Here is a 16,820-nt window from a genome sequence, read left to right as displayed (position 1 = left end):
AAGGAATCTGTGATTGAAGAAGATCAGTACATTAAAAGTGAGATAGAAAGCTTGGGTATGATTTTATTAGAGGTTTGCGGATCTTCTATTGAAGTGAATTGTATTATTGAACTTACAATGATTGATGGGAAGGTTCAAACAATATTATCTGAAAAAAATAACTCATACCAATGCTGTTCAGTGTGTGGTGTCTCTCCAAAAAATATGAATAGTCTTGATATCCTTTATATAGATTATACTAACAGAGAGTTCAAATATGGTCTTTCCAGTCTTCATGCATGGATTCGATTTTTTGAGATGTTATTGCACATTGCATATAAAAAAGAAATAAGAAAGTGGCAAGCAAGATCTAAAGAACACAAAGAAAAGGCATCTGTAGCTAAACAAAAGATTCAGACTGATTTTATGAACAAAATGGGACTTGTTGTTGATTTCCCTAAAAGTGGTGGTTCTGGAACAAGTAATGATGGCAATACCTCAAGGCGTGCTTTTGCAGCATATGAACAAACAGCTGAAATTCTGGGTATTGACCAAAACCTTATATTCAGATTTTACATTATCTTGGTAACGCTCTCTTCAGGATATGAAATAGACTGCCTAAAGTTCAAGGATTATTGTTTTGACACTTTTAGACTATATGTGTCCCTTTATCCATGGTATTACATGGCTCAATCAGTTCACAAATATTGATACATGGACATGACATAATTAAAAGCCTTACATTACCCATCGGACTTATGTCAGAGGAAGCTCAAGAGGCTAGAAATAAAGACTTTAAATCTTATCGCGAAAATTTCAGCCGAAAAACATCCAGAAAAGCAACAAATACTGATCTTATCAATAGACTCCTAGTTTCCAGTGATCCTGTTATTTCATCATTGCGTAAATCAACATCACGCCAAACAAATCATAAAGCATTTCATTCAGATGTTTTACAATTACTTAAACAATCTTCAAACGATATTATTGTTTTATAATTTTTTGATGTAATTTAAAATTGATAACGTTTTCTTGCACTATTTTTTGCTTTTATTATTCCTAAAACATTATTTACCTAAATACTCAATTTTTATTCAATATAGGTGGGTCAAAAATCCGATAAGATATTCAAATATCAATTTACCACTTTGTAACTAAGGAAAGTATCCGGTAACTAAGCAGTATAAGTATCCATAACAACTAAATTTAAAAAATTATCACTTTTGTAAGAAGTGTGATCTCATATTGGTACTCATGCCAAATTTAGTGAATATAGCACTTATAAAATATCTGCAGATAACAAAAGTAGGTTGTTGCTAAGCAAAATAAAGGTATCCATAGCAACGAAATAAAAAAATATTACCTTCATAAAAAGCGCAGACATCATATTAGTACTCATACTAATTTTAGTGAATATAGCTCTAATATTAAATTAGTTATGAATTTTGTCCAGTAAAAGTGCATTCTGGCCCACTGTGCCTTGGTAAGAAATACATTCAAAACATTCACCAAATAAGACATTTGTGCATGTTTGGACAAACTATAATTAAAAAAACCCAAAGAAATTGACTTAGAACATTATACAATTTTTGTATTTTATAAAGTTTGTCAGTAATTTGTTCTATCTCAAAAGTCAAAAATCATTTTTTTAAACACTAAATACACAATAATTTTCTAAAAATGGTTTATAAGGGTATTATATATTGACCTTGACAATTTTATAATAACAAAATTTGGTGCAAAGTTTATTTTGAACATTTTTAGGGCTTTTGAAAATTCAAATGCCTTTTTTTCAAAACCATAGTTTAGCGACATAGAACAAGATAATACTGAGGGGACGATATATATATATATATATATATATATATATATATATATATATATATATATATATATATATATATATATATATATATATATGTATATAAATTAGATCATTTTTCAACGTTTTACCACAGTTCCGAAAATTTTTTTTCATAAAACAGTTTAACTTTTTATCAAAATCAGAAGTTTGGAATAACATAAAAGCTCTCCGAAACAAACAATTAACCTTTTATTTATATTATTTGACCCTCCCCACTTTCCTTAGTAATTATTTTCAAATAAGTTCAAATAAAACAGAAAGAAAAAAATTAGAAATAAGTTTAAAGCAATTTGAGATTAAAATTCGAACTTTAAAATCAAATCTCTTATGATTAATTTAATGAGACATGACTTTTATTTTAGTGTTTAACAACTTAAAGTTATTAATGTATTATGTTATTAACAATATTATAACAGGTGTTGAGAAAAATTCAATTTATTTAATCTATAAAAAATAAATATATACATATTAACATATATCCAACGTTGTATTTTTTTCATATTAATTGTTTATATCGCCTAAGGTAAATTTACAAAAAGTATTTGCAGCAATTTTGGGAAGCATTTCTTTAATTTATCGAGAAAGATTTCTCTCTTTTCGCAACAAGTTACGCAACATAATTTGTCTGTCAAATACTTATTTGAAATTGTGTTCTTCTAGGCTAGCCGCAAATCGTAGATCAGGTAGAACTTTATTGAACCCTTCGTATCCGGCAAGAAAATAAGTAACAATAGTACCTTTACCCTAAAAAGAATATTTACTAACTGAACAAAAATAAAAAATAAATCTTTAAAAATAACTTTAAAAAAATCTTTAAAAAATAACCAAAAAAAAAACATACTAGATTTAACAATCAAATCTCATCTAACCTTCATTTCAACTGGTCCTCTTTCGATAAGATCAAAACCCCCTAACTCGTTTAAAATGCGTAAACATTCTGGGCTTACATGGACGCGTAACGCTAATTATGTAAAAAAAAAAAAAAACATTAAATATTTTATCGAGAAAAAAATAACATATTATTGTAAACTTACTAACCCAATCCACTGGATTCCATACGTGAAGCATAGTTCACTGTATCACCAAACAAACAGTATCTTGGCATTTTTAAACCAACAACACCTGCCACAACAGGACCTATAAGTATTTACAGAACATAAGTATTTAAAGCGTAAATATTTGTTTTTTAACTAAGTTTTAAGTGTTGCCATGTTGTTAACTCTAACCTTGCAACAGTCTTGAAACTAAGCAAAAGTTGAATACAAAAACTGTAAAAGTCAGTACAATCGAGGTCATTTACAAATAGTTTGCAACTAATCTTAAGTAAATATCATAAATTAATATTAACGATAAAAAAATAATAAATTAACTGCAACAATTAATAAGATTATATTACAATTAAATCAATATTAATTTTCAAACAACAATTAAATAAACAGTTTGGAAAAATTAAAAATATTTATATATATTGAGACAAAAACAATTATTATAAAAAATATATAATAATTTAATAAATATAATTGTATTATTTGTAATCATAATCAAAACAATTTAACTATTATGTGATAATCAGAATTTTATTTAAGAACATGATTTTGTGGAGTCAAGTTCTGATCCCCTAGTCTACCTATTAACATATTATGCTTGATTTGCCCACACAAAAACTGTTGTTAATGGTTTAAAGATGAAAAGCTAACTGAGCAAAGTTATTGCCAAAATGTTAAAATTGGTGTCATTTTATTTAAAGTTGTTTGTGAACTAGATATTGACACTTTGATGATACTAGATATTGATGACTTTAATATTGACACTAGATGTGGATGTGATGATGTTTTGCTAGATTAAGATAACCTCAAAAGCACAAGGTAAATGTAAATATTTTTGGAATTTTTTTTTGGAATTGTATTTTTTTAATATTTGCTCCAAATTTGGCTTTTTGAAATCCGCGTTTTGAAAATTTTATTGTTTTGAACACCCCTACTACCTAATACTTATGAATATACCAATTAATTACTGAATATACCAATTAATTACACTCAATAGAAAATCCCTGAGATAAAACCAAGAAAAGGGATACTATTACATTGGGCTTACTGAAAAATCTTTCAAAGATAGATAAAAGCATAAAAATTCTTTTTTTTATTATAAAAGTAAGGCCACCTCTCCCGAAATTTGTATGGGAATTATGATATAAGTAAGAATCTAATGAATAACCATAGTAATAACTTGAAATACTAAGCCAAACTAAAACAACGAGGGTTTTTTTTTATACCCCATTGGTCTGCAAAACTATTAATTAAAATACACATAGAAAATTAATCAAAAAATGAAAAACTTTTTAAAAAAATAAACCAAATCTATATTAAAACCATTAACTAACCTGAGTGAATTCCGATACGTAATTGAAGTCTTGCCTCAGGTTTGTGACGTATTTTAAAAAGGGTTGTTGCGCTAAGAAGGTCTAATGACATCCGAGCAATCTCTCCAGCATGCCGATTTCCATTGGTTTCGGGAAGCCCAGAAACTACCATATAAGCATCTCCTATTGTTTCTACCTATTAAGATAAAAATAAATTTGATCTACAAATAATATAATTTTGTCAATTTGGAAAAGATGGACATCGATAATGACATCTACTATGACATTAACTATGACATCTACTATGACACCAACAATAATTAAAACTAAGACTAGTCAAGTAAATTATTTTAGTGTGTTGTAGCAATATGGAGCATTCCATGGATACTGATGTAACATTTGCAAATTTTGTACTTAAATTTAAATGCTTTCCATTTATATTAGATCATTGTAACAAAAGTGAAAATGTGTTTATATATATGAGTAATATTGATGTATATTTAAAATTTTTAAACATACTTGTATTTATCTTAAAGTAAAACAATATATGCCCATTACCGACATAACACTGAAATTTGCTATTTTTTTACTATAAACATTTGACTTAAAAAATATCATTTAAAAAATACTTAAATAAATTAAAAAATTTATGTAGATCATTTGTTGTACATATAAGCTACATAGAAGTTCCCTCTGCAAAAGATTTTATTCTGGAGATAATGACTTACTAATCTTACTGGCGTAATTCTTTAAACTCATAGCACCAGGGCTTTGGAGCCAAAGTCAAAAAATTGGCTCTCCTGCAGATCACCATAGTTATTTAAAAATATGCTACTTTAGTCAAGTTTTATTTTTTTCTTTGATACAAGATATTATTATTATTAAAATTGGTAAATATTATTTTTCTTCAAATTTTTTTTAAAAAAAAAGGATTTAGCTCAGTAAACTATAGAGAGTTGCATGAGGGCGCCAATATAAAAAATGTGTTAACTTTTTATTTGAAATTAAAATTCTAATTAAAAAAATAATATAGTGTTGCTTTAACTTTAATTTTAAAATTTAACTTGCTTAATACTTATTTATAAACTTGCATGGTTTACTATCTACAAACTCGCCTGGTTTTGTTACCTGTTTGTTGAATTTGACTTTGAGACAAAAAATCATGAAGTGTTGTCCCATTGACCAGAAATAACTACACCAAACAACAAAAAAAAAACCCAATTAACTTTCTTTTTGTATCATTTATAAAGACTCCATTACATACTTATTTTTGAACTGAGATGTGGCATTATCACCCCAAAATTTAACTTTTTAAACGGTTTCTAGCAGTTTTTCTATAATGACATTCATAAAAGGAATCGCGGTTTCTTTTGAATGCTACTGATGGTCTGATGCAATTGCAAATGACTGTAACTGACATTAATGATATACAGCTGATGATCCAAATAATCAGAAGCTAGTTCATATATTTCAAATAATAATTCACTTATTGGCTTAGAAACTTTTTCAATATTGCAATAAACCTTAGTATGAGTCCCTTTTGATTCAGGTTTTTTTTTACCAAGCTACTTGGTTACTTAAACTCTAAATTTTATGCTCTAAAGATTGAATATTTAGTGGATCCATACAATATTCACAATGGTTCATGAAGCACTCAATAAAATAATAACACAAATGAAAATCTCACATATGAAATTTTAATGCGTGTCTGTCAACAAATAATCAAATACGGGATGTGACTCTTTAAAAACAACTAATTTGAAACACATTTTTGTGAGTAGAAAACTTTTGTTTAACTCCATCCTCCCAAGCTTTAACAAAGTCTAATCTATTTGGTGATGCTCAATTTATATCATCAATTGGATAAAAATTTTGTGCCAACTAAAGGGCATGAAATGGTTTTGGATAATATCACTTTGTAAACTTTTACAGTTGCTTCGATTCTATCAAAGCATTTTTAACTCTTTTCATTAACTAACCTTTGACTTAAGGATAAGAAAAAAGAGTTGTCTTAATTTTTTCAGTTTTTTCATTTCTTTTCTTATCTCTAAACTTCTTTTTGCTATTTTTCTTATTTCTTGTTTTTCTTTTCATTGAGTAAAATTTTAACTTCTATAAATTTTAATTCTATAAGTTTTTGAATAAACTGTATTAAGAGCTTTGTTTTGTTCTTGGATTATGTTTCCTCCATTTTGCATTTTTTTTTTTTTTTTGCATCTTACCATATTATATAAAACAAAATTTTACTTACATACTACTTGAGCAACTTGATTAATAATCCATTAAAAAATAAAACTCACAACATGGTATTTTAAATTTTTAAAAATAAATTTAATATTTGCAAATATAATTTATAAAATTAAGAAGAAATAAAAGCGCTGTGAGTAATGTAGTTCATTATTATTTTAAAAGTTATAAAAAAAGCACTGTGGATAATTATATTATTATTATTTATATTTTATTAAATTATTATTTATATTATTATTATTTTAATTACTTAATTATTATTTTAACTTATTATGCATCTTTAAGTATAAAATTTAGAAGTAATTTTTCCTTAAAAAATTACAAAGTTTTGTTTTAAACAGTCTAACGTTACATTTTAATAAAAAATTTAAAAAAAAAAAAACTTTTTAAGTAAAAATCGAGTTCTTATACAACTGACCCTACTGATGAGCAATTCCACGACCGTCTCACAAAAATTGAAACCAATATACATAATACTATATATCAGTAGAAAGCTCTACTTCTCCTCTTTCAGAAAATATATAGCTTGTTATAGTATGCCGCTATCATAAAAAGTTATATGGGCTGAAACAGAAGGTAAAAATAGGCGTTTTTGCAATAATTTAATTTATTTTTAATCGCCAAAGTTTGATTGAACCTATAAAAAAAAAACTGTCTTACTCATTGCAATCAGGTTTTTAGCCGCACTAATCATTGCTACTTATGATAAAAACATACTTATTGCCAGACGAATTCAGAAAAACATTTATTTTAATCAAATGTTCACACCTATTTTAATCAAATGTTCACGCCAACCCTGACTAAACGTTCAAATTATCACGCTGTGACAAATAGGGTACCAATAGTTTTACTTCTAAGACAAACAGTAAAACTTAAGATTTCGAAATTCCAACGCAATGAGAACTTTATCTAGTACATTTAAAAAATTACTAACATGTTTAAAAAAATAATTAGTTCAAGCTATTTTTAGAATCTTTTTATGTCACGCCGTAACAATTTTTTAACAAAATTTAATACTGCTTAACTGAAACCACAAATGTGTTTTTATCAACTTTAATGACCCAGATTATTGTGCAGCAAACTTTCTTTGACGTTTTCTACAAAAACTACAAAATATAAGTATGTTTTGCATAGGCAACATTTAGAGGATGAATGCTCAGCTATCCATGAGGCTCTTTTTTGGGATACATAGAGCCTCTCTAAGAGTTAGTTGTAACTTCATTGAGCCTTAGATGTAATAGGTGCATCTCCTTAACTACTGTGTTGCTTTTTTTAATCTTTCAAGGGTTTAACATGCCTCTTATTCATGCTGAACGTTAAAAGAAATATCGTGAAAGGCAGTTAAAAAAATTGGGTGAAAAAGTAGTTAAAGAAAAAGAATCAAAAAGGAGAAAAGAAAGAAGACTTGCTAAATTGGAGGCTCAACAAGAAAAAGAAAGGCAACAAAAGAGAAAGAGAAAAAAAAAATAGCAGAATCAAAATCTGTAGCTGTTACATCATCCCATTACAAATTTGCAAGCAATTTTGGAAAAGCTGTTATAGAGCCGAGTCAGCACTACCAAAACCACCCAGAAAGAGGGTTAAAGTTGTACAAAAACTTTTAAAAAAATGAATGAAATGCCTAGCCCAGAAAAAATATTTATTGAAAATGCATTAGACTTTAACTGTAAAATTGGTTCTTGGTTTTTACCAGCGTGATGATATATCCCATCAAGCACCCGGTAAAAGAGACACCATTGTCTTGAGATTAAAGAATAAGAAAGAAACTGTGCAAATACATCATTTGTACATGAATGTTAATGAAGCTTATGCTGTTTTTAAAGGTGATTATCCTGAAGAATCAGTTGGAAAATCAAAGTTTATGCCCACCACATGTGCTTTTATCTAGTTCAATGTCAAGAAACGTTTGTTGTTGTCAACAACATCAAAATATAATCCTTATCCTTGAAGTCCTGCACAAGTTTGATTCAAAATTTGTGGCAAGAAGTGCAGTCAGCACATTAGCACAAGAAGCAAGTTACTGTGTTTACTGCTGTATTTTGGTACCGAAATTCATACTCATCAGCAGTCATAGTTTCAGATGATTTAATCCATTCAAAAGAATCTATTCTTGTATTTGTTATCTAACCATAATTTATTATCTAACCATATTGAATCAAGTGTTAAAATACTACAGGTTGGGACAAACGGGCCGAGTAATCAATTTAAAAATCGTTTTATTGCATCAGCAATATGCTGGTTGGAAGAACAACATGATTTAAAATTATTCTGGAACTTTTTTGCTGCTTCACATGGGAAAAGACCGGTAGATGCTTTTGGTTGGACTGTTAAAAGAATAGCAACACAAAAAATAATTTAGAGAAAATTTATAATAACAGATGCCATAACTTTTCATAAAGCTGTTAAAAATGAGACTAATTTCAATATCTATTTTGTTTCTATGAAAGATATTATAAACACAATAAAAAAATTTAAAATTGATGAGTGATTTACAAAAGCACCAGCAAAACCAGAAATATTTGCAGTGCACCTAATTCAAAACAATAATGGGAAAATACAAATGCGACCCTATTCAAGTGCCAAGTATTTAGTGAAACAACTTAAATCTTCAGATAAAATTACAGAAAAACTTTAAAACGTTGTATATATGACAGCAATATAATATGGACGCGATTTGACACTGATATAGTATGGGCGTAAATCTGAAGATTACTATGCAAGAACTATTTTTATGAAAATGTAATTATATATTTGTCTAATACCTCTCTACTAAGTTATAAACTTACTAAAAACAGCCCATTTACCTGGTTTATAATTACCTAAATGTGTCTGGTCACAGCGTACATTTACCACTAGTTAATTCAAGGTGCAACTGTTTGAAATTTAATTAAAAAAATGTAATTTAGCTATAAAACTTGTAAGAGTAATGTCTGAACTTTTTATTTGATGCCAAGTTAATAATTCAGTTCATCTATATTAGCTGAGTTGCAGTGTTGATCTAAAAACTAAAAAACAATGAGAAAATTTTAGTCACGCTGTGACGTTTTATATTTTTTTACATGAATTAGAGGCTAATATATCCACCCAAATTTTTTTCTTGTTTTTTGTAGCACCTATTATGAGCTAACTAAATGGCACAAAAAATTCTTTTTGCACTACTCTCGTCAGTAATTTGCAGAGTGTAAGAATTTATTAATTATTTACTTTTGGTTAAAAATCATTTTTGTCAATTAAAAGTACATTTAGTACTTTCACAGGTATGGGGAAAGGGGTAGAGGGGAGGGAGGGGGGGGGGGGTTTCCCAAAAGCGTGCTAATACGTACAGGGCGGTGTTAAAGACAGTGAGTACATACATGATTTGACTATCTCTCATAAACTTGATTTATTTTTTGTTTTTTAAACATTTAATTTCACGTGTGTAACAAATCAGTATTGTGTTTTTTTTCTGACTTCAGTCGCAATTTTTTTTTAATTTTTTATAAATAATGAGGAGAGAATAAAGAAATCGAGTGACAACCATTCCAAATAATATTTTTTTATTTTTTGCGAAGTAATTTAATAAGTAGTGAGATGAGAATCATAAAGACAAAAACAAAAGCAAACTTGCTTTGGATTCTTTTTTTTAAATTACTGTACGCAAACTGGTTTTTTTCATTTCTCTTAAAATGTTAAAATATGTTGTAATATTTTAACATTTAAGTACATTAAGTAACATTTTAACATTTAAATTAGTACTGAGAAATGTCAAATAAACTAAATGTTTTTTTTTATTTTTAATGTTTTGAAATATTTATGCATTGGGGAAAGGGGAAAAGTTGGTATTTATTTTGAAAAGAAATAATGTGTACATACGCGAAAGGGGGGGCTTCGAAAGTGTACACATTCATACAAGGGGGGAGGGGGTCCTAAATCAGTGGTTTTACTGCGTACGTACTTTATAAATGGCCCCTTACCTGCTTGCTTTAGGCACTAAAAAACTTATTAAATGCACTTTTTTGATTTTGGAAAACAAGAAATTTGAGCAGTTTTCGTAGTGTGAAGTTGCCTCAAAACTAAAGTTTAAACTTATATTTATGTCATTTTTAAGACCTATAAAGCAAAAATTTTAATAATCCATCGGCATAAACGACCTAAAGAAGATTTTTAAAATCACAATTTTCATATAGTTTTTGTGGAATGCACCATATGCTCCATTAATATGTTGCATTAAATTGTTTTAATAAGCAATTTTAATAAAAATTTCTAGAAAGTTCTGGAAGCAATGAAATGTTTCCATAATTTGAGTATATATAGGGCATGAAATGGCCTATCAAGCCAATTAAAATTTCTGCATTGCAACTTTTGTATATTGTAAAAAATGGACAATAATAAAGACCATGTAGGACACTGCCCAGGTTGGTGCTCAACCAGTTTCAGCCTAATGCTCTAACTGTCATACATTTATCTGGTCTTACTACATCTCCACAATCTTACAAGTGTTCTCTAGAACTCTAATAGTCTTTAAAGTATAAAAACAACTCAACTGAATCTTTTTTACCTGGAAAAGTGCATTTGTACAACATTTAAAAATGTAGATTGCTCTGACTCACTATCCCCAATATACTTACAATTGACAGCAAGGTCATCGAGTTTTAAAATAATAAACTTCTAACCATTGTTAACTTGTAAACCATTATAACAGGAAGTTTTATTAAATAAAACTAATAAGATAAAGGCTCTTGGCCAAAGGTTTTTGATAATGCATGGCATTCTGGTCTTCTTTATAAGTTCATATAGTGTATCTGGGAAAGATTTAAAATTATTAAATCATTCTTTCCTGTGAAGAACTTACCTTTAAAGTGCTGATGACACAACTATACACTCTAGTCTTGAAAAAATCATCTCTTTAATTGGTTAAAACAAGTAGTCATTTTTGAATGTAATCTTTTTTCTGTGAAGGGTTTGATGAAAACTTTCACAGAATTACATTAAGTTAATTTCATCAACCAGAATTCAATTTTGTGTGACTTGTCATTCAGCAAAATCCTTTTAACTGTGCTTTTTATTCATATACAAAAAAATTTTATTATAATTTTATTTGATGATCTAGTTTTTAATACAATTCTTTTTAATCATATTTTCAAAGAAAAAAAGCTTGTACTGCTAAAAATCAAAATAATTATTTGAGGATACTATTTATAGTTTCACTATTGCACAGTGTGCCCAGGACACAAAATAATTCATTTTTGATTTTTATTTTTTTACTTTAAATAGTAAATTTATATTGTGTAGGACATATGTAGGTCAGTGCAAAAAAAATTTGATTCATCAAACCATTTTGTTTTTATAGCTGTTTGAAGAGTGACACAAAATATTTATCTTTATTTTTGAAAAAGTGACACAAAATACTTATCTTATTTTTGTACCAAAAGTTTTTTAACAATAACTTTGAAATACTATACATTAAAAAATACTCCATGAATTAAAAAAATTTTTTCTATCCTGCTCTGTAAATAATATTTAATTTGCGAACCACATAAAGAAAAAGAAAAATTGAAATTTAAACATTTAATTTGTGCAGTTTTGTTTGGACCTAAAAAATTCTAAATTGAAAGTATATTTATTTGATTAAAAACAGAACAACAGGAAAAAAAAGGCCGCAAATAAACTCAAATGTTTCATACAATATAGACTTTCTATTTTTATGTGTAAAAATTCCACACTTTAGTTATCCCTGGTAACGGTTACCCCTGGAAACTGAGTAAATTAAATTTTAATTGTTCGTACATTTTGATATTCAAGGTTTTGCAATTATGAAAATCTACTTTCACAGACAATTGAGGAATACCATGGTAAAATGTGAAAAAATGTTATTGATAAAGAAAGGAGAATTAGAAGAAATTTTACTAACCTTGAACATCAAATTAGGTTCATTGGAAAAACCAAAGCTAATTTTAAAAACAATCAAAGTGAGATATAATCTAACTTAAAAAAATGAAAAAGAAAACTTCAAGAAAATTTTAAAGCAAATTGAAAGACAAATGGAAAAAAGAAGTTGGGATAAAACTGCCTGGAAAACTACCTGCAGTAGCATCATCATCCAGGGGTGATATAGAAGAAGAGGGAGCTCCACAATCTAAAAGAGGACAGAAATCAAAAAGACTAGGGTAAAAATTTATTTGAATTTCTTAAGCACCGTGTTATTTGGGACACCCCATAGCTATATTTTTACTTTTCATAATACATTATCATTTAATTCAAGGATCGAACTGAAAAATGTACCTACAACAAAATTCTGGATGATTTTGTGGACATCGTGAACAAACATGCAAGTGAACAGGGAGTAGATAAGTCAGAATACTTAATAAAAGTCAGAATACTATACGAAGTTAATGTAATATAATAAGTCAGAATACTTAATGAAGTTGTTCTAAGATGTGAAAAAGGATGAGGGAAGGAGGAAGGAGTAAAATATATCCAACAATATCAGTTCAGGAAGCAACTGCTTTAATCTACAACTTGGACCTATCTATAAATAAATATCAGGTAAAATATGCAATCAAATACTATTACAATTAATTGTTTTTATAATTGTACATTTAAATTTTATATATTTCCCCAGGAGCTGAGACTTGAGCTTTTCCCAAAACTAAAGTTGCCAACAAGGAATGATATAGATACCTTTAGATGTACTTTGCTACCTAAGGAATTGAGCAGTGATGACAAGCAAACTTCATCCCCTGTGAACAGTGTTATCAAAGACACCGCTTAGTCTCTGCTTGATATATCCGGGTTTTGTGCTGAAAATCATTCTATACTTGTAGAGGGTAAATTTGGACTTTAAGGTTCTAGAAATCACTATTGTCATCAGTTTTCTGATCCTCAAGATGCAGACTTAAAGGGAACAAGTTATCTATGTTCATTTCAGTGTCTCCTTAAAATTAAAGATTCAAAAAATCAAGTAATCTGAACTATTCCAACCCTTGACTCTATTAATTTTGCCAGGTATGTTACTCTAGTAAAAGCAAAAGAAACTAGGGAGAGTGTAAAGGAGTATTTTAAACTAACTCTGAGTTAACTGCCAAAAAATGAAACTCAGCCAATTCTTTCAGGAAATGGTTTACAAATATTTGTAAAAACATATAAATACAGTTAATGGCAAAATAGTAGAATTATTGGTAGGTGATTCCGGAGCTTATTGTCACAATGGCAACTGATCTAGAAGTGATGATGACCTGGTATGTATACTACATGGGCTCACCATAGATAAAAATTATAATGATGTGCTCAATATTTGGAGAAGACTAGAAAATGGCCAAATCTCTTACAAAGATGCTGAAAGACATGGGCAGTTCCATGAAATTATTGTTGAATAAGATGTAAAATTTTTTCCATTCTTCATTAAAAGCTACGTGCACTTGACCACTGTCTGCAGTTGTTATAATAAATTGTGGGCCAACAAACCCATACATGGTCTGAGCAAGACATAAAGGTAAAAAGTGCTCTGAAAACAGCAAAAAGAAAAGTTATTCAAAATGTACATGAAAAAACAGGAATACTCTATCATTTTTCTACTTTAAGTGGTGGTAACACTAACAATGGACCAATAGCAAATCATTTTTTTAGTCCAAAAGAAAGTAAGTCAATCAGTTCTGTAATTCTAAAAACAGAAGACCAAGATAGCTTCTCGGCTTTGTTGTTTAAGTTCAATATACTCCTTAGCATTAATCAGCATGTTGATGTTAGCAAAAAAGCAGATTCTAATAAAGTTAAAAAAGTTGGTTATGAATTGATGGTATTCCATAAACAGACATTTCCATGGACTATGATAGCCCCAGCTTGCATCAAATGTGCGCACATGCCTGGGAACTGTTTATGATTACAGGTGGATCACCTATTGCAAAGTACTCTGAGCAGTCAGGCGAAAGTTGGAATAAATTCATCAGGGCTTATAAATCAGGAACAAGTTGTAAAGCGAGACAGATGTCTTTGCAAATAAATACACATGACATTTACTGTAGACTGATGATAAGAACATATCCAATGATTGCCAGTAAAAAAAGACTTTTGCAATGTGGAACATGAAGAAAATTAGGACATGCCACAAGAGAGTGTAAAGTAGACATGAACAACGTATTTAGTAAGGAAAAAATGATAACTCAAGAATGTTTTCTGTGACTAAATAAAATCAATAAGACTTAAATGTGTGTATATTTGTTATTAATATTAAATTGTTATGAACTTAAATATATTTCATTTTGAATCGGATATGATCTCTTTTTTCAAAAATTATATTAGCCAGAAATTACCCATATATTAATTATACCACAAACAAGAATCAAGTTGACCCTTAAGCAACCTAGCCAGCTATTAGCTTGCTGGTCACAAGCATCACGGAGCTCTTTGTTATATGTGGCAAGGGGCAGTGGAAGACAAATTTTTTTTAAATAATTTTATTTTTTAATTAATATTTTATAGTTTATTTGAAAAATTTAAAAAAAAGTAAGAGCATGACTCTTAGCATCCCTCCCCTGCCCCACTGTTGCCCCATTCTCTGGGTCAGAGTGAACACACAGAAAATTTAACCTCAGAATCCAATTCTTTGGCCCAAAAAAGTACTATACTAAACTTTTCTCAAGATTTCATAAACAATTAACGGATTTATGAGTATAAATATATATATATATATATATATATACATATATAATTGATTTTTTGACGAGATTAAAAAAATAACTACATGATTTTTACTACTAAAAGTTTCATATATATATATATACATATATATATATATATATATATATATATATATATATATATATATATATATATATATATATATATATATATACATATATATATATATATACATATATGTATATTTATATATATATATATATATATGTTATATATATATACATATATGTATATATATATAAAGACACACACATAATACCTTGTAAACATCATACTGATCACAGATGGTATCAAAACAAGTGTATAAATCATTCAACAAGTCAACAACCTGCAAAAATTGAATAAAATTAATTTTTTTGTTTAAACAAAAATTAAAAAGCAACAAAAAAAAAAATAATAAAATGTAAAAAAAATAAATGATAAAATAATGAAAGAAAACAGTAACTAAGATACCTCCTACAATATAAGAAACAGATAACATAAATAAAATGAAATAAAAAAAAAAGAAACCTGTAAAGGAGTGCTTTCTGATGCAAGTTTTGTAAAACCAACAATATCACTAAAGAATATAGTAACCATAGCAAATGATTCTGCTTCAACTAATTCTCCTCGTTTTAATTGTTCTGCTACAGTCCTGTAATATTTAATTTTTCATATAATTTTATATTAACCAATACATATTATTGTAGTTATTATTACATTTTAATAGTATACTATAATTATTTTAATTGAATTTATTTTAATAATTAAAAAAATAATTGGATTTATTTTTGTGGTAAAACCATAAAAACAAATTAAGAAACAAATTTTTTTTACTACATTTCTATTTACTAGGAAGTTCAAAAAGTGTTTGTTTTAATTATTCTTTTTTTTTTTTTTTGGCAGTAACTGTTTTTTAACAGTAACAGTTTTTTTTTTCATTTTATTTCTTTGATCTTTTAACTTTTTGATTTATATTGATTGATATAAATAAGGAGAAAATGCAGGGGAGTGCACATACATTAACTGACATAAATTAATATTGTAAAGTATTAAAAACCTTGCAAAATAACAGATACTAAGTCACCACAAAATATCAAGATTAATATGACCATGTGTCAAAACATCAACAGGAGGTAAAATATCATCAGGAGGTTAAACAACAACAGGAGGTTAAATATTAACATGAGGTAGAATATCAAGATAAAGACTATTGTTGATGTTTATTACATTAATATTTGAAAACTATAAGATAGATATTTTACATAATAATAAATACAGCCCTAGTTTTTTCTTCTTTTAGAACAAGCTTATTACCTTGGTAACATTCTATAAAGCAGCTCATCCGTTTTAGCTTTTTCATCCTCTAATTGCTTTGTACGATCTGCAACAAGCTCTTCTAAATGGTCTGTATATTTTTCCATCATTTTTATCATATTGTCCACAATATTGATATTTCTAAAAAAAATATTTTTGTAAAATAAAAATTGAAAAAGTAAAAAGATGTTTTATTTTATTGTTTGTTTTATTTTATCTTTTAATTTAAAAATGTCAAAATCTTTTTTTAAAATGTTTTTTGTTTATTTTACAATAACAATTGCTTGTTTTTAACAAAAAACTGAACAAGATAACTATATAAATAATTTCCTAAACTACCAATATTTACCTCTTGCAAATATTTTCTTTTTTTTTTTTTTAATTTTAAATTTTGTTTGT

At 27.8% G+C, this 16,820-nt stretch overlaps 1 protein-coding gene across 2 annotated transcripts in view; it reads right to left on the bottom strand.

Moving 5' to 3' along the window:
* Window positions 1-2,262: 2,262 nt before the first annotated feature.
* LOC100198482 (atrial natriuretic peptide receptor 1) overlaps window positions 2,263-16,820 on the bottom strand; it is a 67,200-nt gene continuing 52,642 nt past the window's right edge. For both annotated transcript variants that reach the window (XM_065798239.1, XM_065798240.1), the window contains exons 14-20: window positions 16,422-16,562; window positions 15,636-15,759; window positions 15,385-15,453; window positions 4,224-4,398; window positions 2,882-2,980; window positions 2,713-2,804; window positions 2,263-2,587 (exon numbers count right to left, since the gene is read on the bottom strand). In XM_065798239.1, the coding sequence (XP_065654311.1) occupies window positions 2,480-2,587; window positions 2,713-2,804; window positions 2,882-2,980; window positions 4,224-4,398; window positions 15,385-15,453; window positions 15,636-15,759; window positions 16,422-16,562 (808 nt within the window). In that variant the 3' untranslated portion in view covers window positions 2,263-2,479. The remainder of the gene's footprint in view (window positions 2,588-2,712; window positions 2,805-2,881; window positions 2,981-4,223; window positions 4,399-15,384; window positions 15,454-15,635; window positions 15,760-16,421; window positions 16,563-16,820) is intronic.

Source organism: Hydra vulgaris, chromosome 05 (genome assembly GCF_038396675.1).
Source record: "Hydra vulgaris chromosome 05, alternate assembly HydraT2T_AEP".
NCBI lineage: Eukaryota > Metazoa > Cnidaria > Hydrozoa > Anthoathecata > Hydridae > Hydra > Hydra vulgaris.
The sequence above is the reverse complement of the archived record's forward strand: the minus strand, read 5'-3'. Positions and strand labels throughout refer to the sequence as shown.